This window comes from Microtus ochrogaster, linkage group LG5 (assembly GCF_000317375.1).
Source record: "Microtus ochrogaster isolate Prairie Vole_2 linkage group LG5, MicOch1.0, whole genome shotgun sequence".
In the NCBI taxonomy this organism is placed as follows: Eukaryota; Metazoa; Chordata; class Mammalia; order Rodentia; family Cricetidae; genus Microtus; species Microtus ochrogaster.
This window is the reverse complement of record NC_022031.1, coordinates 64,167,883-64,195,520: the sequence shown is the minus strand read 5'-3', so window position 1 is coordinate 64,195,520 and position 27,638 is coordinate 64,167,883. Positions and strand designations below refer to the sequence as shown.

The following is a 27,638-nucleotide window of genomic DNA, read 5'->3' as shown; positions in this document are numbered from 1 at the left end:
GAAATAACATTCAATAATCAGGTTGCTATGAATCTTACATTAAAATCAATTACATAGTAAAAATAGAGTAGTTATAGCTAAAAAAAAATATTTTCAGAGCCAATAGATACCCTTGGTGGAGGTCAACATTTCTACATAGAAAATCCAGGAAGTATGCAAACTAGACACCAGGATACTCAGTACATTGAATTTAATCAGAGAGTGTACACAGCGAATATGACATAAAACAGCAGTTTACTAGAATAATTGTCATCTGGAAACACATGAAAATAATTTAGAAAATGGGCTAAAGTCATATTCTCTGGCAGTAGACTTCTTGGAAATATAGACATAGAATCAGACAGATTTCTGTGTCATCTGGCTCCCTTTCCTTGTCACCAGGCCAGCTTGAATCAATAGTGTGGTTTCTATTCAAGCAGTAGACATTGTCACTGATCAGTAAACTAAATCTCTAGGGAGAATGTTTTATAATAAAGCCATAATTAACTAACTATTGATTGACGTTTTGTGCTTCAGATGCAGAGGCACCTCCCCTCCACTAGATGGGAACAATACAGAAGTGTTTGGTGGGACAGTCCTACGATCTTCTAAAATAAAAATGCTTGGCCTGTTATGATTTATATTCTATTCGGTGACAGTTGTGCATTTGCACACCCAACACTAGAAGTTTTTGACAAGAATGCTGGTAGAATTTTTAGGGAAATCCAAATGTTCAGCTGCATTTATGAAAGCGAAACCACGTTAGATTCATTTCTTAATCGATTGTACCAACTGGCATAAGCATGGACTTCCTTCTTTTCAATTATCTGGTTACAAAAACTGTACATTACAAACAGTATAGAAACAAGCAGAAAAGAATGTGCCACGCATCCTGGATAATTCTCTCTATGCAGTAGGATTTACAGATATAAAAGAAAAAAATACAGCCTACTCATTTATAGCGCACAGTTATGTTTTTAAATACAATGTATCACTAGTAAGTGGTTGTGGCCACCAACTCTAGTTGTCCCCAGCAGAGAGAATAAGAGCAAGATCTGTTCGGTAGAGCTTCCCTCCATCCGACAAGGCCATTATGTTCTTCTTGTATGTAGTAATATTATTAACATCCAGTTCCTGTATAGAGCACAGATAGTATTGCAATCCAATGAGATTTGGAAGTTAGTTAACCACTGGCCAGTGATAAAATGTGAGAAACTGCTTGTTACATCAACATTAAGAAAAGATTAGGGTAAACTTTTTAATAAATGCGAATAACCACTAGGTTGTTTTTAGCCCAAATCTGTTTGTCACAACTTACTGATTTGGGTTGAACTCAGTTTGAGTTAAGAATTAAAGTCTGATCTCTGTGAGTTCGAGACCAGCCTGGTCTACAGAGCTAGTTCCAGGACAGGCTCCAAAGCCACAGAGAAACCCTGTCTCGAAAAAAAAACCAAAAAAAAAAAAAAAAAAACAAAAAACAAAAAAAAAGAATTAAAGTCTGCTCCCGCTCCTCTGGAAAGTCTTTGAGTAGATCCCCACAACAGATGTGTGGTTGTTTCTGGGTAATTCCCTAAAGACTGCTTAGAAAATAAATTGCACGACAACCGAATTACCTGTTTGTTCTTCTCACACAGATCCTTCAGTAAAGCATCCAGCTCATTTTCATCTATGTATCCATTGCCGTCCTGAGGGAGGAGAAATAAGATGATATATGTTAGAAGTAACTGCGGTCCTCAGAAAATCCGCCTCCGGGAGGGGTCTAACCGGGTGCGTCTGGCTCTTAACACAGCTTTACCGCAGCTGCAAAACAGGTGAGCGCTTACGCTAGTGAAATCGGTCGAAAATTTCAAAGCACTCTCGTATTTAATATTTCACTTTATGTTAGAAGCCTTTTCAGTAGGAATAAGTAAATGAAACCAGACACGTTCCTGTGGCAGAGGAGAACATGGTGGCCTACAGGAGATGTGGCTGGCTTCCTGTCATACCAGCAGGCAGCATTACATAGAGCCTAGATCCAGGTATAGAGAAATTAGAAGCCAGAAGCATGAACGAGCAAGCTCATAAGCAGCTTTTCTCACACATGAAGTCCCCCCTTTTTAAATGTGGGAAACTTCTGTGGAATGTTTCCCCTTCCTTAATGTCCATTCAACCCTTCCAGGGAATGGCATTCTTGGCTCCTGTTTACAAGCAAGTCGGTGGCTCAGAGGATTTGGCTCTGATTTCAGAGTCTCATAGTAGAAAAGTCTTAGGCTAGCATCTGAATAAGGTCATGTGATGTGAGATATGATAGAGCCGGTTTTCTGTGAAATGAATAAATCAGTTGTGTAATTTATTGGTCATGATTTCTTTTTAGTTTGGGGCTTTTATCTTCTTTTGGTACTTTCCAGGTTCTCTTTGTGGGTGAAATTATAGACCAGAAAAAAATTGAGAGGGAAGAAGTAGTAATATGATTTTTAAAAATAGAAAACTCTCAAGATAAAAAAATGGTGGCATTATTGTGTAAATTAAGTATAGGCATAAAATATAAAAACCTACATTTAAAAATCAGTTCTGTTTCTATACATTAACAATTAACTATATGGAAGGAAAATAAAATCCCCTTTTCAATACACTAAAAGAAGAATAAACTGCTTAGGAGTAACCTTAGCAACGGAAGTAGAAACTCATGTGCACTGACAGCTGTAAAATGCTGATGAGAGACATCAGAGGCGTAAACCCACGGAGAAGCACCTGTGCTTGCGGCTTGGCAGACTTAATACTTTTACTGTTAAAGTGTTCATACTATTTAGTTCTAACGACCAATGTGATTCCTTCCCAAACACCGGGGTTATTTTAAGATGAAATATGCAAGACACAACTAAAATTTATAAACAACCACAAAAGACCTAAATCTGAAATAGTTTATAGGAAAAAAAGGATGAAAATGAAGGTGTTGGGCTGGTAAGATGGCTCAGGGGCTAAGACAGGCTGTGGCATGCTTTTCCTCCCACAAGCAAACAAACACACAAATACCAAAAAGGCAGCAGTTTCTGATTTCAAAATACAGTACTTAGTTACAGTAGCTAAGGCAGTGTGGTAGTTACTTAGACACTGGTTTATAAACTAATGGAACAGGAGAGCTCCGGAACTGGTCCACAGTTACAGTAGCTAAAACAGTGTGGTAATTACTTAGACACTGGCTTGTAGACTGATGGAACAGGACAGAGAGCTCTGGAATTGGTCCACATGCAGAGAATCAGCTGACCTTTCATTAGGAAGCTGACTATAAGGACAAGGACATTCTCCTCAACAAAAAGTATGGGGAAACTATGTATCCATCTGGAAAAGGGGAGGAGCTGGATTCCTGTCTTTCATATGGAGAAAACTTAACTCAATGCAAATATTTCAGTTTAGAAGATACAAAACTCCTAGAGGCAGGTGTGGCAGTACACATCTTCAATCTTAGCTCTTGGCGGGTATAAGCAATAGATCTCTATGAGTGCAAGGCTAGTCTGGTACATATAGTGAGTTCCAGTCCAGCCAGCATGCGATCCTGTGTCAAAACTAAAACCAAAACCAGACAACAAGAACAGAAACTATGCCTAAATATAAAATAGGTGAAAACTCTATGACATTAGTCTTAGCATAGAGTTTGTGGGTTATGAGCCCAGGGTACAGAACAACAGGGAGATAGTGGAACTCAGCCTAAAATCTGCAAGAACCATTCAGAGTAAACCATGACCTGCAGCCTGGGAGGAGAGAGTTGGAAACCATGTAACACATAAGGCACTAAGGCTTTCCCTGAAGGAAATGTAATATTAAAATATGTAATCTTAAGAGGATAAATTTCATGTCAAATTACTTTTGTAAATTTTTTTAAAAGAAAAAAAAGGAAAGAAATTACTTTTACCTGATCATATAACTCAAAAGCCTTATTGAACTCTTTTCCACACATTTTGATCCCCTAGGAGACAGGAGAGAGGTTCAGTTAAAACGTGATCTGTATTTCAGCTTGTTTTCCTTGACAAAGCTCCCACCTTTTGACCTTTTTAAGAAAAACACTGTCTATTGTAGAGAAAAGTCAATTACCTGGAACTTAAGAAGGAAATTCTCCTGCACTGGTAGTAACCTTTTGGGAGAAAAACATTTTATTAGTCGGTTGGAATTTTAGAGGAGGACCCGTTTATTCTACTACCACCTATGCAATCCCCAAACTCACCTGGCCATCTCTGTCAGCTCCAGCTTCCCATCATTATTTGAATCAAAGAGTTTTAGCTGAAAGACATTGCCAACATTGGGGCCATTGAGTTACGAATTACTGAAGGAAGGGACAAGCATTCAAAAATCATACATCTTGAGTGTATGCAGCATGAGCTCTTGAACACTAAATTACTTTAGTGTTTTATTTTTAAAACAGCCTGTTTTACTTCTAAAGCAAAAAAATCAACAAAAGCAGTAAGTAAACAAGTCTAAGTTATTTCAAATCATTTCAAGTGTTTAATTTTCCATTGGGAAACTTAACGATACCTCCTAACTCGGAAGTACACTTGCATATCACACCCCGAGGTGTGTGCACACATAAATACGCACATAGGAAGCATTCAGACTTTTAGAAAACAGTAAATCGTGCCAGAATGAAGGTAATGCTAACACAAAATATGACAAATTTCATGTATATATGGAAAGGGCTGTGGTGTAGTCAGTACATAAAGGTTTAGAAATGTGTTTCCAAGGGAAAAAGAAAGGACACTCTATGGTTTGAGAAGGTCTAAGTATCTCTGTTGGAAATACATCAGTGTTCAGGGCTCTTTACTGACAAAACATCTTTCAATCCATTGACCGTAATTGACCTAATATTGTTGCACTGTCTACCAAGATACTGGACAACTAGATCACAGAGTGTTGTGTCCATAGGGAAATGTTTCTTCACCTATATATTCAAATTTTAATTAGTTCTTGATTAATTTGTTTCCTGGATTGGAACTGGTTTATGACATTTAATCAGATCTACTGGGCCAGTCCAACAGGGGGAAGCTCCCATCTGAATCGTTTATGAAAAGCGGCTTCAGACTCCTACCTGGAAAGGCAGTTTTACTTTAAATAGAATCCCTTAAGATCGAGACAAACTAGAAAATTGATAAATGTGGGTTATTGTTCACTTCCCAAAGAAAGGGCCAAAGAGAAGTTAGGCCTTGCCTTCAGGACACTGCAAGAGCATCCCACCAGCTTGCTGCTGCAGCTGGAGCTATACCGAGGAGTGCAGAGATGGCGCATGAACCTCAGCGCTCCTGACTAGAACAGGAACTCTAGAAGATTGTCCTTCAGAGTACCTCAGAATCCAACACAGCGTAGAAGTAATGTTTAATGATGTGCTTACTTAACCCACAGGGTAAGAACTCAGAATAACTGTATACTATGTAGAGAAAATACAAGCATATCTGTTGCTTGCTATCCTATAATGTCGATCCTATAATGTGTTAAGATTCACAAATGACCCACTTGAGACAAAGTACGAACATTTACTTTGTCTAGAACCTTGCTAATTTATTTGCAGTAGGCACTTTTGTGGCTATAGTGTTCATATTTTATAACAAATCTTGTTTATACAGTTATCAAAACATTAGGCTTAAGGTGCCATGGATCTCATTCGTAGCACTGATACTGTATCCCTAAATAATAAAAATCAAAGGAGAAGAAACTCACTTTAAGTAATTTAATGAATAAAGTAGTTAACAATTTTCATTAGACTTTAGAAAAGTCTAAGGTTTTTTATTTTTTTAATTTTTAATTTATTTTTATTTTTATTTTTTTGAGACAGGGTTTTTCTGTGGCTTTGGAGCCTGTCCTGGAACTAGCTCTTGTAGACCAGGCTGGCCTCAAACTCACAGAGATCTGCCTGCCTCTGCCTCCCAAGTGCTGGGATTAAAGGCGTGCGCCACCACCGCCTGGCTAGGTTTCTTAAACAATGGTAAAAAACAAGTTCAGAATTTCTTTGAGCAAAAGGTGATGTCATTTGTGTTCTATGTATAAGTATAATGTGTATAAACTATATAACTTAGCACTACGATCACTCTGGCTTTTAAAGAAAAGTCTTTTTTTGAGGGATAAAAGTGATGCAGTGTTAGCAGAAATGTTCATCTGTGGTTATGTGATGTGCAAGCCGTGATTTGTTTATTCCATCCTGGGTAGCAAGACTTAACAAGAACACAATGTGTTCAATGAGCTCTTTGGCCAAACCTTTTCCAGTTCAGTCTTACCATGAGGTCTGTGTACTCAGCTAGTTTTGTATCATCCACGGTCTTGTTTGCTTTCTCTAGTAGGTCCTTTAGAAAGTTCTGTTGAGAAAAAAAGAGCACTCAGAAATCTTCATGCCGTTGACGATATGTAGTCTGCAACAGAGCATACCTGGAGGTATACAGAGAAGACCTCTATGGCAGAGCCAGGTGAGGAGAGGATTTGGTTAGTCTGGTGAACCTTGTGGCATCCCAATAATGAAACTACCTTTGCCAGGCACAATCCCTGTCTCTTACTGAGACCCAGTTTGTCCCATTCAGAGCCGTGTTGTGCTCTTGTGACTACAGTTAAAGGAGGATGTGGGTTGTGTGATGAGAAAGGATCTGAATCAAAACTCAGTCAGCCCAATGGATGCTGCTCTTCACCCGTATCCGTTTGCCCTTCTTGTTACAGGTGTAAGGCCCCCGTCTGTATCTCTCTAGCCTGTGTGAACAATGTTCAGCAAGCTAGATGGAAATATAGCTACAATTTAAAATGGATTTCCTGTTGCATCTCAGGCTGTGTTTCCCTATTAGTTTGCTGCTAGTGCTATGCCGTTCTCCAAGATCGGCTGGTGGCTAGCTTTGTGAATACGATCATTGCTCAAATGCTTCCGCTGATGGTACAAGTTACACCAGTTGGTAATATCGAATCCTTGAGGGACATATGAATCATACTAAGGCAGAAATTAAATGTGGGAAGGGTGAAAACGATGATTATTAACTCCACAGTTGGAACTGGGGAGTGAGTTTGATTTTTGTTTCACGGAGATGAAAGCTTTACAAAGCCTTGCCATGTAAACGCCGGTGTGAATACCGAGGGCTGTAACCGCCTTTCATTTTCTCCACTGTTGTTCATTTGTAACTCTTTGATTTCCTCAGGAAACGAATTAATGCAGCTATGGAAGCTGAGCAGAGCCGGTTTCCAGAGTCCTGCAGGGCCGTATTCCTTTGGAGCCTTTGACAGCGCTCTGTCTCCTTCTTGAAAGGGAACTCGCTGTCAGGGGGACCCCGCTTCACAGTTTTCAAGGAAAAGCCCCTTTCTTGGCTTGATACATTTATTTCCACATTGACCACTCTGCTTTAGATCCAAAGTGAAGCATAGAAAACTGAAAGTTATCTGCTAGGGGTGAGTTTTATTTTTGAGCCTTCTGAGTTTTTCTTTTTTTGTCAGAGATTAATTGGGTTAAAAAAGCCTCATCAGACACTGAAATGGTGGTCACAAAAATAGCCGTGGAGAAACCTTGGGACACTAGGATTCAAAGTCGTGCCTGAGAGCAAGCGATGTTTTACTCTATTATGGATCTTAAAATTAGCTTTCTTTCCTTAAAATTAGCTTTCTTGAAAGATCCATTAAAAAAGAATGCCAACTTATCTTCAAAATTCTCCAGGGAGGAGGACTTCTATTTAGAATTTCCTTTCTGAGAATAGAATTTAGAACAAAGAGAGAGACTCGGGGGATATTTTGAGGTCAGTACTGAAGTGTGCTAAGGTTTTCATTACATACTGGATGGGATGTTTTTAAAAAGCATTCTTTTTGTCTAAAAGAGCAAAACCCTAACAGCTTCTCTGTCACCTTGCGGGATCTAGAAGCAGAGCAGTTTCTGAAAGACATTGTTTTGAGGAACTTTACATCAAAAGTGTTGGCTGCCGCTGAGTCTGTTCCGGCCATTTCACAGTGGCACACACAGACCAATCGCCAAAGTTCTGTCCTGCTTAAACTATGTCGAATTATGATTAGGAAAGCAACACATTCATTTCCCCACAAAGCAGCTGCAGAAGCAGCTCACAGCGAGTGAAACCTGAGGCACACAGTGCTGTAGTGCTGTAGTGCTGTAGAAGAAAAAACGGCTATTGATATTAGCAGACGCTCTAGGGCCAAGCCTAGGTTCTCTTCCTAGGCAGGCATGTAATTGTGAAAAGTTCCCCAGGCATTCTGAACTTCTATCTCTCTCTATATTAGGAGTCATAGTAAACTGCCTTGCAGATTTCCTGAAGAACAAATGCTGAGATGCATTTCACACTCAGTACTGTGTCTGTGACATAGAAAGCACATATTCGGGCGCTGAACAAATAGTAACTTAAGCTTCCCTTTCAAAAATTAAAAAGGTTGTTTAGTGTGCATGCATGTGTGACAGCGTGAGAGTGCACAGATGCTATGGCCCACATGTGCAGACCATCATGTGGGGTCCAGAGAAGCAAACTCAAGTTGTCAGGTTTGCTAGTGGTTGCCTTAACCGACAGAGCCATCACGCTAGCCCTTGCTTCCATTCAATCACTCTGTATTCTGAACTTAGAGGAAATAGGTCCTTTCTGACTAAGAGGTCTTCTGGTTGGCTGGAGGAAATGGGGTGGACTACTGGTTCCCACTGCTGAATGGAGTGTTATATGTTTGTTATGCTGTGCACTTGACCCACCACTGGGCATATCTCAGACTCCACAGAATCATTGCCCCTGCCTTAAAGATGAAATGTAATAGAATAACATGGTGATTTGTCCTGAGCTTATATCTGATTCAGAGTCCTTTTCCTTATATTCCTTTTCAAAACAACTTCCTCATGACTTTTGTGAAATATAAACTGGTAGATTTATTTTCATAATTTCAGTTTTCTACACTCTAGCTGTGTAAGTTATGTTGTCAAGAGTCAGCAGGTCATAGGCTATGTCTAAGGCCTTGGATCTGGATGGATCTGGGATTAAACCTCACAGCCCTGTGTCTTGTTTCTGCATGGTCTTCGGTAGGTCTCAACTTTTAGTAGTTTTTTTTCACTAGAGCAATGCTTGTTTCCTATAATATATGCAAAGATGAAATAAACATGCATAAGGCACAACACATGTCTCTGTCGTTTGTTTTTTGCAAAGAAAAATCTAGGCATTCAATGTATAAAATAAAATTTCAGATTTCCATGAGAGTGGTCGCCTATTTGTTGGGCATAGCTATCTACCTCTATCTGTCTGTGTGTATGTTTGTCTTATCACCCATCCGACTTATGTAACCATTTAGGAACACCACAGAGAATGCTAATTTCCTGCAGAATCTCAAGAAGCACTTGAAGTCTGTCTTTCGATCTGGTTTTTCGGTAATGATGTGAAGAGTGGGCGCCAATCGGCACTGCTCAGCGTAAGTTTCTTTGGTGGGAGGTTTTTTAAAAAGCTATGAATCCCTTAGCAGTTCATGGCTGCATCTGGAAGGAGCATGCTTAGCCTCACTCAGCCTTGAGTCACTCACCTTGAGTTCCTCGGTTTCTATGAAGCCACTGTGGTCAGTGTCATACTTTCTCCATGTCTGCAGAAAGGTGGAGAGAGAAAATGAGGTTTAAATAAATCAGTCTACGGAGCCCATCGACTTCCTGACTTTCAGCACCTGTCTTCCAGGGTGTGGGATTTTTACCTTCATGAATTCCTCACAGGACTTCAGTTGCTGGCATCGGAAGAGCAGCAGGAAATTCTCTTCTGTGGGTAAGACATGAGCCAGCTGGAAAAGATGGGAAAACAGAGATGAGGAGCCTGGAAAGAGGCTGGGCCATCACCTGCTGCTTCAGCTTCGCCTTAACGTGTTCTTTGAACAGTGACATTGACTGAGAAAGTAGGAGCCGATAAGTGTCAGCTGACTAATAGAATAGACAGATGTAATTCACCTTTCCTTTCTAATGCTTTGCTTCTGAGGTAAAAACACCTAGTCATGTTCCAATACCTGTGCCCTGAGGACCTGGCTGCTCAGTTGAAGTGATGGCTATGGTGGACCCGTTTCCATCTGCTGCACACACAAGCAGATGCCTCCTGAGGAAGCTCTATACCACTGATCAGGTTTCAGTTCTTTCAGCGTGCACAGGATGGCACACACTATGACTCTAGATTGCATGGGAAATGAGAAATTGTGAGAAACATGAATATAGGTGAAAGGAAGGAAGAAAAAATTATACATATTTAATTCGGGAGAGAAACACAATGGAGGCGGACCAAAGGCAACAGCAGGACAGTAGAAAGAGGTAGAAAGGCGCAGCACCATAAACTAGATAGCGGGAACTAGGCAGAAATAGGGGCACTCTTAAATTGTGGTCTCTGTCAGAGTATATGTGCTGCTTGAATCCGGGGCTCAGGGTAATTTCTGTTTTTCACTGCTTGATTCTGTGACATTTCCCCCGAGATCTCATTCTGTAACTTCAACACCTCTTCCTCCCTCTCTCTCCACCTCTCTCTCCCTCCTTCCCTCTTTTGAGAAATAAAGAGCCACAGATCCCATTTAAGACTAATATAATCTATTGCATGTGGAGAAGGAGGGAGCTGGATTGATGGCTCCACTGCCGACGTGACTTCTATTTCTGGCTCTGCTGCTAATGAGCTGTGGTCCCTGACAACTTCCCCAGCTGCCCTGGCCCTTAGTATCATGGTCACTAGGAGAAGGAGGTGAAGGAGAAATGAATGTCCCTGGCTCAAACTGTGCTGTTGGGATGACGGACTCTTCACCACTGAAGAGTAAATCTTCGCATGCAACATCTGACTCATGTTCAGCAGTGGGTAAATTCCCTGAAGCACAGACACGGACCCTTATCCTTGTTACATTGACTTTAAACCTATCTAAAACAGCTACTTAATTTTCTCCCACATATATCCCCTTTTCTCCTGAGAAAGTTTTATGTGACCCCAGGCATTCATAATATAAAATTGCAAACAAACATTTACTGATAAGAAGACATAACAATTTAGTTTAAAGTAATTCTTTTATATAATTTTATCATTTATTAAAGATGAACTAAAATGTTTTTATATGACGATTAAATCTCGGCTGGATGTTTGATACTGCAGGGTGCAGAGCATCTTCAGTCTTTTAGAATGGATCCATCTCTGACAATTCCAAGAAGCACGGTAAAATTGTCACTACTGTGAACAGCATTTCACATAAATGTGAAATATAAAATGGTACTTCCATATTTTTACATCATTACAGAAATTGTTGAAAACATTGTTCTTATCCCAAAGTAGAACTTAACAAATTTTTGTGAAATTCAATTTGACAACTCTAACAGAACACTTTAAAATCAAATACTGCAACATCATACAAAGATGTAATAAGTTTGTTGTGTGCTGAGGAATGACAGTAGGAAAGTATTAGGAGTCTCTGTTTTTTTTGTAATTAAATGATTGAGTTTCTCTAAGAGCAGAAAAGTTTATGCGTACAGCAAAAGAGACTGCAATTCACAGCACGTGGCAGTCCTACGGGGGGTGACCTGGCAATGCTTGCAGTGTTGCCTGGTGCGACGCATGGGCAGTGCCAGCTGAACACGTGTGGTCGGCACCAAGGCTGCAGTCGTGCAAGGTGGGTGATCCCAGGAACACCTTGGGGTCATTACCCTCTTAATTCTGAATTAACTTTTGTTTTTTTGTGTTCTCAGAAACCTTGTACTGTTACCACATTGATGGTGACCCATGGAGGTTGCTCTCTCTGATTTAAGAAGCCGGGGTTGAAATTAACATCAACGTCAAAAGGTGTCTGAAATGCTCAACTAAATCACCTACTTAAAAGTTTTCCCAACTTTTGGTCCCATTGAAGTTTGGAGTTTAATGTAAATCATCAGTTCACTCTACGTGCAAGCCACCCCATGTTCCTGATAGCTGTGCAACAGGTGCTTTCAAGGGCTCTGTTTTCAGATCTTAAAAAAAAAATACCTCACATTACAACAGTTCTGTCCATAGTCCTTATGTATGGGGATTACAACAAGGTGAAAGGCAAATAAAGAAACCTTGCTAGACTATTTAGTAGAATCCAGTCAGAAAACATCTTAACTAGAAGCCACTAAGTGTGGGTAGATGATAATGAACCTAAAATATGAAAATAGGGCTTTACAATTTGCCAGTGATCTTAGAAATTAAATCAGGTTTTAGTCTATTAATGCACTTACATTACTGTAGTGTGCCATTGTATATATTATGTATATATATATATATATATATAATATACCTATATTTCAGGTATTTTAGTACTACAGTCAAGTCTTATTTGATCTGCATAGTTGATTGCTTTACCTACAAAATTCTGCGTCCCAGAAATAATAGTTTAATATAATTCAAAGCACAAACTTTTGAATTGAGGATGCTGAGATTGAGTGATCTGCCCTAGTGACTTGGAGACTCTGGAACTCAATTAAATTTGATTACTTAATAAATCTTAAGACTGCAAAAAGCTGTGGTGGCACATGCTTTAATTCCAGCTCTCAGGAGGCAGAGGCAGGTGGATCTTTATGAATTAGAGGCCAGCCTAGTCTACAGAATGAGTCTAGGACAGGCTCCAAAGCTACACAGAGAAACCTTGTCTCAAAGCAAATTAAGTCCACACCACGCTCCTTGATTACAGTAGGAGGATGACTTGGTTGCTCCTTCTCTCTTGGAATGCAAAGGAAACACTTATTGGTGATTGCTACTGTTGTCTGTGAGAAGCCATGCTTCTTTATACTCAATGAAATCTAGAACTCATCTCCTTCATGAGTTTTTCTTTCCTTTGCACCTGTATGTGGGCTCCTAGTAGAAAGTTACTGTAAATGATTTTCATTATTAAAGAATCGTAAGTTAGACCCAGAGAGCAGGTTTCCCCTAAAGCTACGGGAGAAGAGAAGAAAGGAAAGAGAACTGGATAGGGAGAGGGTCTCCAAAGAGAGGAGAAATAGTCATGCTCCTAAAGACCAGTGTACAATACTGAAGGCATTCTGGAGAATGATTCTTTTAGGGCTTCAGAGGATGTGAGGAGCAAAGGGAGGAAAGACTTATCCAGGAGAGAGATGAGGATGAAGTAACAAAATAGAAATTCTAGGTCATAAAGAATGAGGAAGCATGTCAGTGATGAGTCAAGTTGACCTACAGAACTTGATGGTAGCGGCATCTCTATCCTATAGAGAAGGTTTAGTGTCGTTCTGCAAGTCTGTGAAATGTCACAGCTGTGGATAACGCAAGCACCTGTTTAGGACTGGAATAGCCAATCTCAACTCTTCCTTTGCTTATTGGTATGCAACTTTTAATGTTTGGAGTGGATCTTTCCCAGACCATTTCAGGAGCTCAGAGAGTTTCCAGTCTTCATGATTTGCCCATCCAGAGGCAATGGAACCCAGCATATTGCATGCCTAGAACACATGCTTGTGATTTCTTTTAAAATTAGAAATACTTCATTGACAGGCTATAGAGTCAATAACCTTTACTTACATCATTTTCTGTGTTACTTGAATTTTATAAAATATCTGTTGCCTTAAACTAAGAAATAATGAATTCTCTTAAAAAGGGTACTTCTGAAAATCCACCAAATATTTAAAAGTAGAAAGGTAAAAGAATATACAAGTAAGTAATGCTTAGATGCAAGATTAGGAAAATTTACCCAATTTGTTTTGTAAAGTTTATGTGACTCATGTAACGACCAGAGATTTTTAGAATGTCAAATATAAAGAGAGTCATGGTCTCATACTCCTCCTCCTTTTCGTTTTTGTCAATACACAGTTTCTCTGTGTAGCTCAGGCTATCTTGGAATTCACTCTGTAGGCCAGGCTGACCTCAACTCAGAGATCCACCTGTCTCTGCCTCCCGAGTACTGGGATTAAAGTTGGGCACCACCACTGCCACTGTCCCTTATGGATAATATAGATGCATATTTTTGTGCATACTGTTTTGATATAAATCATAAGAATATTGATTTTATCTATATGCAAAATGTTCTCTTTAAATCTAATTAAACTGTTAAGTTAGAAACTGTTATAGTACTATCTTATTTAAAAAACAAATGAACTTTACTGACATAAAATGTCATTGTGGGACAAAAATAGCCATTTCAAAACAATGTATGTGTTTGCCTGATGTGTGCCTGGGGCAAATAGAAAGACTTCATTTTCAAGGTGAATTCTACAATATCGTGGTCCTGTGTTGTCTGTTGATCCTTTTGTCAATGCATAGTAATCATTATTCAAATGATTATTCAAATCATTATTCACATGGATGTGGAGATTCTCCATCTGTAGCAATTAAGACAAGGAAGGTCTGGATGTGCCATAGGTCTTTCCCAGAAGATGCTCGGTAGGATGGCTTTGTTCTTAGATTTGTTAAGTTACTAATGTCCACAGAAATTCCTCGTCCTGCTTTCAGGATTGTTGGTAATTTTTTAGTTACTGGCTCACCTGACTTTCCTTTCTTGAAGTCTCCAATCTTTAGTGTGAATTGCAGAAAAATAGTAGAATGAAACAGGGGGAGAATGGAAGGCAAGACAGACAGCTGTGAATACAGACAAAACTCCTTAGGTCTTTGCTCATGGAAATGGTTGCTTGGCACTGACAGTGGAGGAAAAAACTTCTTTCTGCTTACCTGTGTCCTTGAGGATTTTCTAGATTGTTTCTTTGCCTAGCAACTGCATCAATAAATATTTTCCTGATGCAATGAGTGATTGTCAGCTGTAAACCCAGGGAAGTAAAGTTCCCTTGGACATGATTCAGCTGATGCCTGAGCTGTGGATAGAGGCTGGGATGGACCTTGGGAGATGCTTGCCTGGTCTGTGGATAGAGGCTGGGTGGACCTTGGGAGATACTATCAGCAACTGCTTCTGCTTCCAGAAATACTGCCCCTCAGAGGAACTGCCTGGGCTGAAGATGCCTATGCCTCCAAGGAGACTGCAGCTCATGGTTAAACCACACAAAGCTTTATCCTTTTGGTCAAAACTTGGGATTTCTAAAGTAGCACCCCCACTTCAGAGCTCATTACAGAGAAAGCCTCCGTTGAGGGGCCCAGCACCCTTCAGGCCAGGGGCTGTCTTTACTTCTGTAGCAAGTGATACCCACGTACTTCCTACGGAAACTCAGGTTTGCCTTCAGAGAACTCAACCCTAAAGGAGTTTCACTTATGTTCTTTGCCATTTCCTTTCCCTCGCTAGTAAAATATGGGGCCCCTGCTTTAGAAAGAGTTGAAATCCTAGCCATGCCTTATCTTATGGTGAATTGTAGGCCACTATGCCGATTGCTGGTGATTCATAGTTACTCCCAGTTAGACTCTTATAGGAAGACAGATCTTTTCAAAAGATCTTTCCCCTTAATTTCTAAGCAAAAGATACGTACAAAAATAAAGCCAAATGCTATGTGTCAGAGGAGTACCCACGAGGGTGACTTCACAGAGAGACAAATGGCTACAACAGACATGTCAACATGCAAGAGAACAGAATTCAACACATTTAAAGTGACTATGGGACATGTCACCTTTCCTAAGCATTTAAGACAAAGATTTCTTTTTATATTTGGAAGCCAAAGGAGCATTTTTCCCGCCAATGAGAAGCGAATCCAGGAGATGTGGAAGGTAAATAGTCATGAACTTAAAAGTATTTGAGTTTAATAACTTGAATTTAATAAATTATGTAAGAAGGAGAAAGAAGCTTTTGGCATTTAGAACAATAGAGTAGGGTTTTCAGTAGCTCATTTCTGTATTTGGTGATAATGCCAAATATGCATACTAGGTTTTTACCGTGGTCTATTTGTTTGACACGAATTATCTCATTTGATGCTTATGCTCATAATAGACACATGAAGTTAGAACATAGTCATGCTTGCTCATAGTCCAGGAAGCAGATGTCCTGAGACTGTTTTTATGTAACTTGTAGTTTGAGGCAGTTTTGAAGTCAGATGGTCTAATAGTTTTGGTTTTGAGACATTGATCCCTTACCATCAGCACCCTTTACTCAAGACAGTTATGAACTCATTTTAAAAAGTCTGTCCACAACAAAATTTCAAACCCTATTTTCCCAGTAATCAGTTTCTCCAATTCTAAAATAGATAAGTATTCTGCTCCCCCCCCCAATAAACCTTCTCCTAGGCTAAATGTGCACACTTTTAAATCCCACCGTGGAAAGACAGGAGATGGCCAGAGAAGTGTCTGCTTCCCTTTGACTGTTGTTACAGTTTTTAGATTAAAATAGCTTTTAGATCTGTTCTCTTTTCCTGTGCACTCACTGACCTGGACAGATAGAACGCTAAGTCTAGAGAGGCTGATAGATTCCTACACACATTGCTTCAAGATTTGACATCCAGCAGAAGGAGGCATCCATGTGTACTTCATGTGAGACCTAGAGAAAGGAATTCCATGACCTGCCGTTCATTCTCCGTCCTTCATTATTTTAATGGACCTTCCTTACAGCAGAACTATGTTAGCCTGAATAAATTTAGAACAGTTCTGATTGCCATGGTGGTTGTTAAGTTATCTCAAATTATCAATGCTCCACTTTGGAGTTCATATTAACAGTCGTGTTCTTTCTGAGCCATCTTCATGTGAATTTTGAAATCTAATAAGGTGATTAAATTAACGCATTCAGGATATTAGACATATCAACATTTTTCCTATGAATATGTGTAGGTAAAAATACACGTTATAGAAAGTGTCCGTTTATTGTATCAGGTCGGAATATTGAAAATTAGGTACTGAATTTCCTTTCTTTTAATTCAGTTGGGTAGTTCCCACAGGGAAGCGGATTACTGCATACTTATTAGTTTCCTTTGATTGGACTTCAATGAGCCCTGGGGTCCAACTATTAAAAGAGTATAACATATGAGTCAATTCAACCCCTTTCTGTGAACACTAAGGCAGCATGTACTGGCTAAGAAGGAGATTATGATGTACTTGGGAAGCACGGGGGTTTGTGCTCTTGCCTAGCCCGCTAGGCTTTTTATATTGGAGCACCATGAGATAGGCAGAATTTCTCAGCAGGTAAGATCACGTATCAAGTTGGGTATGGGATAAATTGCATTTAGTACCATTTTCTGGTTATACGAGAGGGCAAACCGTGAGTGCACACATTCCCCACAGTCTCCCTGTTTTCTGCAACATTTTACTTCTTTTTCCCAGGCCTACCTCAAGACTTATCTTTCCTCGTCTCTTACTTAGTTACCCTGGACATGCGTTAGGAACCACTGCAGCAATCTCCTTCCTATTCTTTCATTTTTAAATTCTCTTCTCTTTAGAGAATCTCTTTCAGCTGCTTCCTCCAAAATCTTGGCTAATAACTGATAAGGGCTCACAGCTGTACGGTGCACCGTGTCATGAGGGTTTACTATTCTCTCTCTCTTTATTCATCTTCTTTTGCCTCCATTTTTTTTATGCACACAAACCCCTTCTTGCCTAACAGTTCTTATCTCAAACTTGTGGAGATTGCATTTCACTGTATCTTAAGACAGTACATCTGCTGAGTGCTAACTTCTCATCCACATGAAAGTTGAAACGTTATGTCTGAAAGGGTAGGACTGTATCACACACAGCATAATCTGCATCCATCGATTCTACCTATTTAAAAATGTAACACTTTGTGAATAGATCCCATTCTTTTACTATGTAACCTTACAACACCCAATAAGTGACTTATAATAAAGAACTGAGTCCATTGGAAGGCTTCAAGGTGAAATTGCTAAATGTAAGATGGTAATCTTCCTTCAACTAGAATTATAAAGCACTCCAAATTCTGAAATTGCCAGTTTAGAAGAATCACTCATATTAGACTTTCAAACTAGTTTCGAGTAATTATTATCTCATTTCACTTACATTCTTAAGCATAATTTTATTATTTTTGTCTTGATTAGTCGGCCTCTATATCAGCTGTAAGTTCAATGACAGTTGTCTATTTATACAGTAATGAGCCGCGCACAGGCAAAAGGGGGAAGCATATACTCCAGGGAGAAGTTTTAATTACAAAGATAATAATAGTCTGTCCCCCCCTTCACTCTATTTGTAGTAGGCGTTTAAAAGTCTGTATATTTCACACTGGCACCACGAGTGTCCTAATACGATCAATTATTTGGAAACCAGGTTAACTTTCTAAATAAAAAGTGAACTATCACAAACTTTTGAAGGCCAAGGCACTTCACAACTGAAGAGACTGAGGAGGCTTTATGAACATAATTGTGACTGTGATATTTCATATTTTAAAATATGTTCTTATTTATTTTTCTAGAAAAAGCTTTCTACCAAGATTGTAATAGATGACGGAGCTATACAGAGCTGAGGTATCACCGACAGAAATAAGAGAAGCAGCAACTATTTTGCAAGTAGACACTATAGATGGATAAATAATTGATTTCCTTTCCCTGATTTATAGACATAATTCAATGTCTTAAAGAGGAGAAGTCACCGTCAAAAGACAAGATTTGCCATTCACTATTTTAACTTCTTTAAATGTATACCTATACCAGACCGTGAAGTGTTCACTCATGGTGGAAAAGTCCTTGTGCTTTTGATAAGGGCACATCTGTCAATATGAAATACACATCTGTCAATATGAAATAGAATTCCAGAAACCAGGATGCAGCCTTTTGCCACAACACCTTCTCAGCACTGAAAGCATTTGGTTTTAAAACATTACAGAAAGTTTACACTGCTAATCGTTAACAAATTAATTGGGTACTTGGCCGCTGTACTGAGGGTGTGTGGGGTGGGCAGTGGGGTGGGCAGTGCTCACCCAGAAGATGGGATTTGCTTGTTTTGCTAATGTCAGCGACAGGACTGGGAGAGAGACAGCGTTTCTCTTCTCGGTTTTCTTATAACGCTTTTAATCTAGGACTGGGACTGCACTAAACTCTTCAGCTTCTTCTCAAGTTTCTGCCATCTTAATTTCGTGTGTTGAAAGAGAAGATAGGATATTGACATCGAATGGCCTCTATGTGTGAGTTACACTTGACTTAATGACTCTATGAATTGCAGAGTTCATGTTCATTCATTAAAATCAGACAAGCACTTAGGTTTCTTACCTCTACGATTCCTATTTTTCCATCATCTCTCTGCCCGTACTGATCCACAAAGGTTTTCATCTCAGGTGATAACTCCTAAAATTAAAAAAAAAAAATCAGGTAAGATGTTTGTGAAAAACTGTCCTTGTAATGACGTTGATAATTCACTGCAGAGAAAAGTGAAAATTGAATCGCTGTTAATATACTTTAAAAGGTTTGCTTTATGGAAGGTCTTATTTCATTTTTTTCTGCACAGTCTCGTCATATAACATCTCCTTATTTTAACACAGTATCTTGTCTCTGGGAGGTGGAGTCGGCATTTGACTTGGACAAGAGAAATATGTGGAGGGATCCTGTTTGTGGGCAATGAATCTTTTGGGCTTGAAATAGATGTTTGTTCCTTACATACAATTAGAAAATTAAATGTTGGGAGAGAAGTGTGAAAGAAGAAAATGACCTAACAAATTTGTGTTTCACTAGGAGCTGGGCAATACCGAAGACCATATTTTAGGCCACCAATTATACGTGTCTGAACTTTGCCTTTCCCAGGACCATGTGAAACAATTTTCCAAGCTGCCCTTATTTACCCTTGCTTCAAGACTATTCTACCTTTTCTTTTGACTTTCCTTTTTAAATCTCTTTATATATTGACACATTAGAAAGTTATGAGTTGTAAGCTATTTTAGCTTTTAACCCTTGGGTCTTAAGCAAAGCCCAGTTAAAGTGTCTCTGTTACATGAACTTGTGTATTTAAAATAGGCCAGTTGTTACTAATACCCTATTCCATCTCTTTGGGAAAGCAAATTAAGGTCTCAATTTTCACCGTAACAAACAGTGTCAGTCATACAAGTTTATGGTAGATAGCTGGCCTAATACAATCTGGGCCACATTGAAGCTCTAAAGCATCAAGACCAGCACTTAACCTTTAGAAACAATTGTTAAATATGTAATAGAACTAAAGTAGCAAGCAACAATAAATTAATTTAATTACACTGTGGTCCTGAAAGAACCCTTCTACTAAGGGTAATTTTCAATCTGCATCTATCAAATTCTGTTACAGAAACAATTGTAAGAAAGTGAAAGTGTCTGGCTCAATAGTGTCAAGCAAGGGAATAGGAATTCCAGATTTTCATATACCTCCAAGTGAACAAAACCAAAGTTGTGTTATTAAATATTAAAATGAAATGACATTACTGGCTCTAGAAGCAGACTTGGTATGTAGCTTGGAAAGTTGCTGGGTAGCAAATGGGTTGTAATATGTGTTTTAAGTAGCGAGGAGCATGTATAATCAGTACCATCAACTGAAGACTCGACTCATGAAGATGAGAGTAAACCCTAGATGAGACCTTGCTTAAGCAGGAGAGTGAGCTCAGAAATGGTCTCCTGGGCTATCATAGTCACTTGGTGGAGATGTGAAATTTCACATTATTATGATGAACCAAATAAACGCTTCTCTTTGTCTCAATAAGTCAGAAGATGAGAAGAAGTCTGGGTTATCAGGTCAGCACATGTGTTTTTTTTTTTTAAAGAAAAGAAATATATAAAGGTAGGTTTATGGCAGCAGATCACTAGTATAAATGAAATGTGCCCAATATATATGAATTCTTAATCTAGATCTTAATTTAGGGTTTTTAGTTATCCAACCAGTCTATTACATAATCCATAAAAATACCCAGATATCAAGGTATTAAGCAACTTGATATGACATATGCTTTTGCAAAAGATGAGTCTTATCAAATTATAATATGATTAAGGCTTCTTACAGATCAAAATCAAATTAGGAAGCAGACAAAAAAAAGCTTAAACTCTATATATCCCACCCTAACTCTGCTTTGTTTTTTGTTTTTATATTTTTAAGTATATATATATACATATACAAAAGTAGAAGTGTTAAAATGAGGAGGAAAAAATCTATGAAAAACACAGAACTCATGAATATTTGTATTTATAGGATGGAAGTAAATCTCTAGTAATACTAAAGTTACTTCTGGATAATTGAAATATGTTCATTTAGCTGTTAGAAGCACTATCCAAGGTTGTAATTATAATTTATATGAGAAACAAAACTTTCCATATGTGTTTACTCTATTTTAAGTGAGGAAGCAAATTACTTAAATCTCATCAGCTAAGACCCAGAGGCCCACAGTGCTAGCATTACGTGAGTTTATTTGCATGGTAACGCACATGGTGGAAATGGGGCAAAGTGCATAGAAGACATCTTTATTGGATCTAGTTCTATTACACTTTTAGATTATACTGTATTAGACTTGAGCTAAAGACTCCCCAGAGCATGATCCAGTTTACAGTTCAGTCTGGCAAGATTTTAGCGACTTCATAATCTGCTTACATTAGAGTACATTACAACCTTGTGGGATTTCCTTCTGATATGTTGTATAAGGATGCCTATTATACAAGTTTCACCATAGACAGAAGAATAACAAAACAGCAAACATAGTCCTGTTAGTACATCACACCCCCCAGCACTGAAAATGGTGGCATGATACATGATATCTAGGAATGATATGGATATCATCTTCAATGTAAAAATGTATTTGTAATCATAGTCTAAGAAATGAAGAACATTAATATTTAACTACTCCAAATCCAACATTGCTGTCTGAAAGGCAGTCTTACATAAATGTCAACAGACCTGTAAATTTCTCAATCTGTTCTCCTTTTTTACAAACATCTCATATGATTAAAAGCTGGCAGGATACATTTTATTTTTTATGTTGACATCATCTTTTCCCAACAAATACATTTGGCCCAAAGGAATCAATTTATAACCAATAATTATCATTTGTCTAACCAATGGTTTAAGTCAAAACTGTAGCTTTTTAAGAATCATTTCTAATAGTTTCTCAACAGAATTTTTCCTTTCTACAATACATTGAACTCTTAAAATGCTTTGTTTTATTGCTTTCCTGATTTTAGAGTTTCTCTCCAACAAAAAATAAAAAAAAGTTTCTTGCCAAATTCTCATTTACACTTATGTTACAAGTTGGTTATTTTTTCTCAGGGATAAGGGTGAAGGCAAGCTGTTTCCTCAACCCCCATTCCCCAGCTACACCGACATCGCAGCAAAAATTGGCAATAGAAACTGCAGATCTACTCTTGGCCACAAAGGGGCAGAAATGTATTTCTACCCTCAACTTAGTGTCTAGGAAAGAGAAGTCAGAAATCATCCAACCAACTCAGCGGTACAGATGCACATCTGATAAAAGGTCTCACACATCAATGTTCCCTTTTAAGACCTATTAAGGAAAAGACGGATATAGACTATATATGTCCGATTTAAGACAACAGGGCTTTTCTTTTTAGACTCCCCTACCCTGCACACACACACACACACACACACACACACACACACACACACACACACACCACACTTTTCCTCCTGACGCAATTTGGAAAGACGTTCTTTCTTGCCTTTCTTAGTAAGTCTTGACTTTCACCCACCAAACCTCTTCCATGAAAAACAAGAATTGGTATGTTTTAGGGGTGAAGGGTCTTTCAAGCCTACCAATCCAGCCTTCTTTCGCGCCTGCAGGAGCTCCTGGATCAAGTTCTGCAGCTCCTTTCCCTCCAGGTAACCACTTCCTGCAAAGACAAAGAGGTTTTCTTTAAGTTTCTAGGATAGCTGTCCTGGGAGGCTAGGTAGCCTGAGCCCTGATTAATCAGCAATGGGGACAGCTGCTGTAGCGCTCCCCTGCCGAAGTGTCAAACTTCAACCACATTGAGGGCAAAGGAAGAGAGTGGGGGTGTTTGGGGGGAGCCTTTGAAACTTTTGGGGGACAGGGTTTCCCAATTTTTGCTCTCTGTCCTACCATTGCTGTTCCTAGAAAGGCGAACGCTTACAGCGTGGGGGTGCCATACCAGCAATGCAAACTTCCAGGCTGATGGGTCGTCAGCCACGGGTGGAAAGACAAGATGAGGCAGGATGATGGAAGAAGAAAAGGGCGGTTGAGATGAAGAGGATCACTGGAGCGAAAGGGCAGGGAAGGAAGGAATGGGAATGGGTCTTGAAGGGGTTAAAAAGAAAATAATCACCGTCAGCGTCGAAATGAAGCCAGATCTCGAAAAACTGTGAGGCTGTGATCAGGGATGATTGCAGGTGGGATTCTGCCATGGTGCAGGGGCGAATTATCAGAGCGCTAAGCGGGAACCTCAGGGCGAGAGGGCAGCGCAGGCTGAGCTGGACGCGGAGCGGCGGGCGCTGTCCGCGGTGCTGCTCCGTTCGGGCGTCCTCCGGAGTTCTCTGCACCCCGCACCCAGTTCTCCGTATTTATCCGGCCGGCCCCAGGCCGGGCCACGCCTCCTCCTGCCTCCCTTTCCTAGCTCCCGCCTCTTGCTCTCGCCAACCTTTCCCCCTCCCCTTCAGATTTCTCTCTTCCCTGGAAATAGATGGAAATGGAGTTCTGGAGTCAAGAAAGCAGCAGGTGGTGGGGATCCCTTGCTTAGACTCCTTTCTCCTCAGAGTCCCCTGGTCCTGGGAGACTCAGTCCCCCTTGCCTTGTTTGATTTTCAGATGGAAGGGAAAGCTGATGGGGGGGGGGGTGGTGATTATGGTTGCTTATTGTTTATCCAGGGAGTCCAATATTTGTTTGGACAACATCAGACTGTCAGGTATTAGTTTAATTTGATTAATGTATACGATGGGCTGGATAGCCTCAACAGTGCCTCATCTTGAGCTAACGAAGACCGTCATGTGGCTGTTTAAGATGTGAGCTGTTCTTACAGACCGGAGAATGCAGGATTACGCTGCTTTTAATGTTGTTGCTTTTTCAAGCTTGAAGTAGGATCATTGAAATGCAATAGAATTAACTCATAAAAATTTAAGATGTTAGGAAGGAAGCGATTTTAGCAATACCATTAGCTTCTCCCTTGAATCTTACAAAGTACAAACAGAAGGAAATGTGACTCCTGGTCACCAGGTAAACCAGTGACTCAGAAAGAGCCCCGTTTACTGTGCTTCTCCTAAGATTTTCAGAAACTGGAAATCACTAGAGGTGGAGAAAACTATGCAGTTACATGTTACATTTGGCATTTTTAATATAACATATGCTGTATTTGGGTTATCATCTACATTAGTACATCTGGGTTGTCTAGACATCAATCTTTTGAGACCTTATTGTCTGTTAAAAATGTGTCCCAAGCGTCTGGTTACAATAATGCAAAAACAAAAAAGTGTGGTAGAAACTTCCAAAACAAGCTCACCAAGCTCCACATTTTTCAACTGTGTAATCGAATGTGAAGCCGTCCACATTTGTGTATCTGAGACTGTGAATCTCTCCAGGGGTGGAATTGTGAGACTTTATGAAATCGTTCAAAACTGTCTTCTCAAGACTAGGAGAATTTCCTTTGGCTTCTCCACATGTCTTGTAGTCATAATACTTTACAGTTCCATGAACGTAAATTCTTTTTACTTTCTTCACTTGATCAGATTCTCACATATGTAAGAGGCAAGCTAAACTCTAAGAGGTTAGCAACTTTATATTCTTCTACATAAAAGGGTTGTATACATGCCCAATTGCTTATACTTTTATTTATTCAATAAACTTAATACCTTTTATGTCAAGTACTCTGCTAGATCCTGGAAGTAATGAAATAAAAAGCATTGAGTTTAATCTTAGGGTGATGTAGTCACACACCCAAATGTGGCTGGGTGTTTTGACGCAATGCATATAAGTTACTTTTGTGCTTAAACCTCCTAATTTCCAGGGAAAACTGAAACTCAACTTACCCAAGTCACATGCTCACACAGAAAAGCCTATTCCGAGGTAAACACTTTGGGGTCTAAGGAGGAACAGTCAAAATGAAACACCAACGGCTCAAACAAGTTGATTTCATTCCTAGAAAATTATTAAAATGGCCCACTTGTATTTATTAATGTTCTATGTAAATTTTGGCTGATGTGGAAGATAGACTTTGAAATTGACAGGAAAATCAGTGTGGAATGACTTGAGACTCATTAGGACTCTTCCTTATTCTGATAGAGACAGTAACGTCTAGATTTGATTACTCTTAAAGACAAAGAGAAATATCACAAGTTAACTATCTAAACAAATGCCGGGAGATGGTGGCGCACGCCTTTAATCCCAGTACTCGGGAGGCAGAGGCAGGCGGATCTCTGTGAGTTCAAGGCCAGCCTGGTCTACAGAGCTAGTTCCAGGACAGGCTCCAAAGTCACAGAGAAACCCTGTCTCGAAAAACAAAAACAACAACAACAACAAAAAAAAACAAAAAAACTAACTAAACAAACATTGCCTGAACAAACAAAGAAAAGAGAACAATGCTTTACTATTTTCATAATTATAACTAATATTTTACCTGAAAAGATAAAACAAAATATTCACAGGTTGTAGTATACGTTTATTTAAATTTTTAAATATTTAAACTTTTTTTAAAAAATAATTTTATCTTAAATTGTAAGTATTAAAAGACAATTTTAAGAAGATAAAATATTATATAATGATCACTTTTCTGAACTCATTATATGAAAACTTTTTTTTACTTGCCACTAGGAGACTTCACAATCCATGTTGGAATGCTTACCTGCTGTGGCTTGCTGAGAAGTAGATGGGAAAGAAATGCAAAATTTGCATGGAGTTGTGGGATAAGGAAGTACATTCCATTTCTTTCATGCTGAATTATTTTGGGGGACACTTATATAGAGATTTGAAGTCCCTTTAAGTTAGTGCTTAGTGCTGTTCCAAGGTCATCAGCATTAAAAATTCCAAGCTTACACAGACATAAAGATATATACATATGATGTTTTGGTTATTTGCTTTTAGAGAAAAGATTCTATATTCTGTATAACATCTTCTATCTAAGTACTAATGGAAGGGCACCCTTCCAGCATTATCACCAGTGTCTAACCTATACTTTTAGAGGTTTGGCTAATATTTTATTGATTTATTCTAATTGTAGTAGACATTCTATGTCTTCTAGTGAAATAGTGTTCCACTATGGCAAACACTTGAAGATATTTATTTATTTTATTTATTTGTTGGTTCAAAAGCATACATAAAATTAAATTTAATGAGAATTTTTAGGTTAATTCTTAAAATTTGTATCAGTTAAAATTAACAAGCAGCAAGCATGGGATACTTATCATCTTTGAATATTATTGTCTCAATTCTTTAAAGTTTACATTTTGGTTTTCTAAAGTCATTTTAGTTTTCTTAAAATTTCTTTTTAAGTAGAAGAAATGTAACTTCATAAAACATCTTTCTCTTTTAAAGTACTGTTGGTTCTAGAATCTCATTTCAAATCCATCTCTTTTTAGACATATTTTGGGGCCATTTCAAAATTGATTTCTTGTTAAGAGCACGAAAGACTGTTTCAGTTCTACAGATCTGAAGTAACTTAAGAACTATGTCTGCCTTCTGCCCCCTGAGGTTTTCAGTACATTAACCAGGGTAGGGAGGGCATTACTTTTCCAATGTTCAGGAACCTCTCACTTTCTAGGATTCTGGGAGAAGTACACACTCATTGAGTAATGAGATTGTTCCATAAGATTACACTTTCCAAACGCATGTCAAAGCACTTTTATGACTTGTTTTATAGGCCTCATTACCCAGCATCAAGGTGAATGGGTTTATGATCCCACATGTCATAAAGGTAGAAAAAAACAATCTTCTGCACAATCAAACTCTTTTGCATTTCATGTTGCTGAATTATTGCTTCTCCAGGCAGACTCAGGCCTCTATCGTCAGTTCTAATCACTATGCATATGGAAGGTCCAGAACCTCCCAGGTTGAGTGAATGCTTTCTTAGCCTTCATTTAGAAAAGCAAACTCCCAGATATTTTCCTATAGATTCCAGTACATGGAAGAAGGACTCTATCACACTCTCCTATGAATCTGTCCACATATAGGATCTTTTAAAATTAAATATATTTATTTATTTTACACCCCACCTCACTTTCCAGTTCCTCCTATTCTCCTGCCTCTCACCGCCTCCTTGTTTCTGTTCAGAAACGGAGAGGCCTCCCATGGATATCAGCAAAGCATGGCACATCAAGTTGTGGTAAGACTCAACACCTCCCCTTGTGTTAAGGCTGGGCAAGGCAACCCAGGATGAGGAATAGATTCTCAAGAGCCAGCCAAAGGGTTAGGAGCAGCTGCTGCTCTTATTGTTAGGAGTCCCACAAGTAGGCCAAGGTACAGAGCAATAACAGATATGCCGAGTGCCTGCCTAGGTCAGTTCTACGTAGGCTCCCTGGTTGTAGGTTCAGACTCTGTGAACTCCTGTGAGCCCAGGTTAGTTCTTCCGTGGGTTATCCTTTACCTAACAGCTAATATCACTTACGAGTGGGTATATTCCAATTTTGTCTTTCTGAGTCGAGGTTACCTCATTAAGTAGGATCTTTTTTTCTAGATCCATTCATTTTCCTGCAAATTTCATGATGTCATTCATATACCACATTTTCTTTATCCAGTTTTTGATTGGAGGAACATCTAGGTTGTTTCCAGGTTCTGGCTGCTAGAAATAAAGCCGTTATGAACAGAGCTGAGCAAGTGCCCATGTGGTATGATTGCACTTCCTTGGGTATATGCCCAAGGGTGGTCTGGGTCTTGAGGTAGATCATTGCCAATTATGTTGGAAACCACTATATTGATTTCCAAAGTGCCTGTACAAGTTTGCACTTCTACTAGCAATGGAGGAGTGTTCCCCTTGCTCC

At 39.1% G+C, this 27,638-nt stretch overlaps 1 protein-coding gene across 1 annotated transcript; it reads right to left on the bottom strand.

The window, feature by feature from the left end:
• Nucleotides 1–173: 173 nt before the first annotated feature.
• On the bottom strand, nt 174–23,228 carry Calb1 (calbindin 1). Its single transcript, XM_005362333.3, has 11 exons — nt 23,003–23,228; nt 22,476–22,552; nt 18,974–19,048; nt 9,622–9,705; nt 9,460–9,516; nt 6,216–6,293; nt 4,178–4,233; nt 4,048–4,087; nt 3,869–3,922; nt 1,593–1,664; nt 174–1,113 (listed from the first exon to the last, which is right to left on the bottom strand). The coding sequence occupies exons 1-11, from the start codon at nt 23,079–23,081 to the stop codon at nt 1,000–1,002; spliced, it is 786 nt and encodes a 261-aa protein (XP_005362390.1). The 5' UTR covers nt 23,082–23,228; the 3' UTR covers nt 174–999.
• Nucleotides 23,229–27,638: the final 4,410 nt, after the last annotated feature.

Coding starts and splice junctions, on each gene's coding strand:
- Calb1 (XM_005362333.3), bottom strand. CDS start 23,081: ATGGCAGAATCCCACCTGCAATCATCCCTGATCACAGCCTCACAGTTT. Junction 19,049..22,475: donor CGCGAAAGAAGGCTGGATTG/GTAGGCTTGAAA, acceptor TTTTAATTTTAG/GAGTTATCACCTGAGATGAA. Junction 1,665..3,868: donor CTTTTGAGTTATATGATCAG/GTAAAAGTAATT, acceptor CTCCTCCCTCAG/GACGGCAATGGATACATAGA.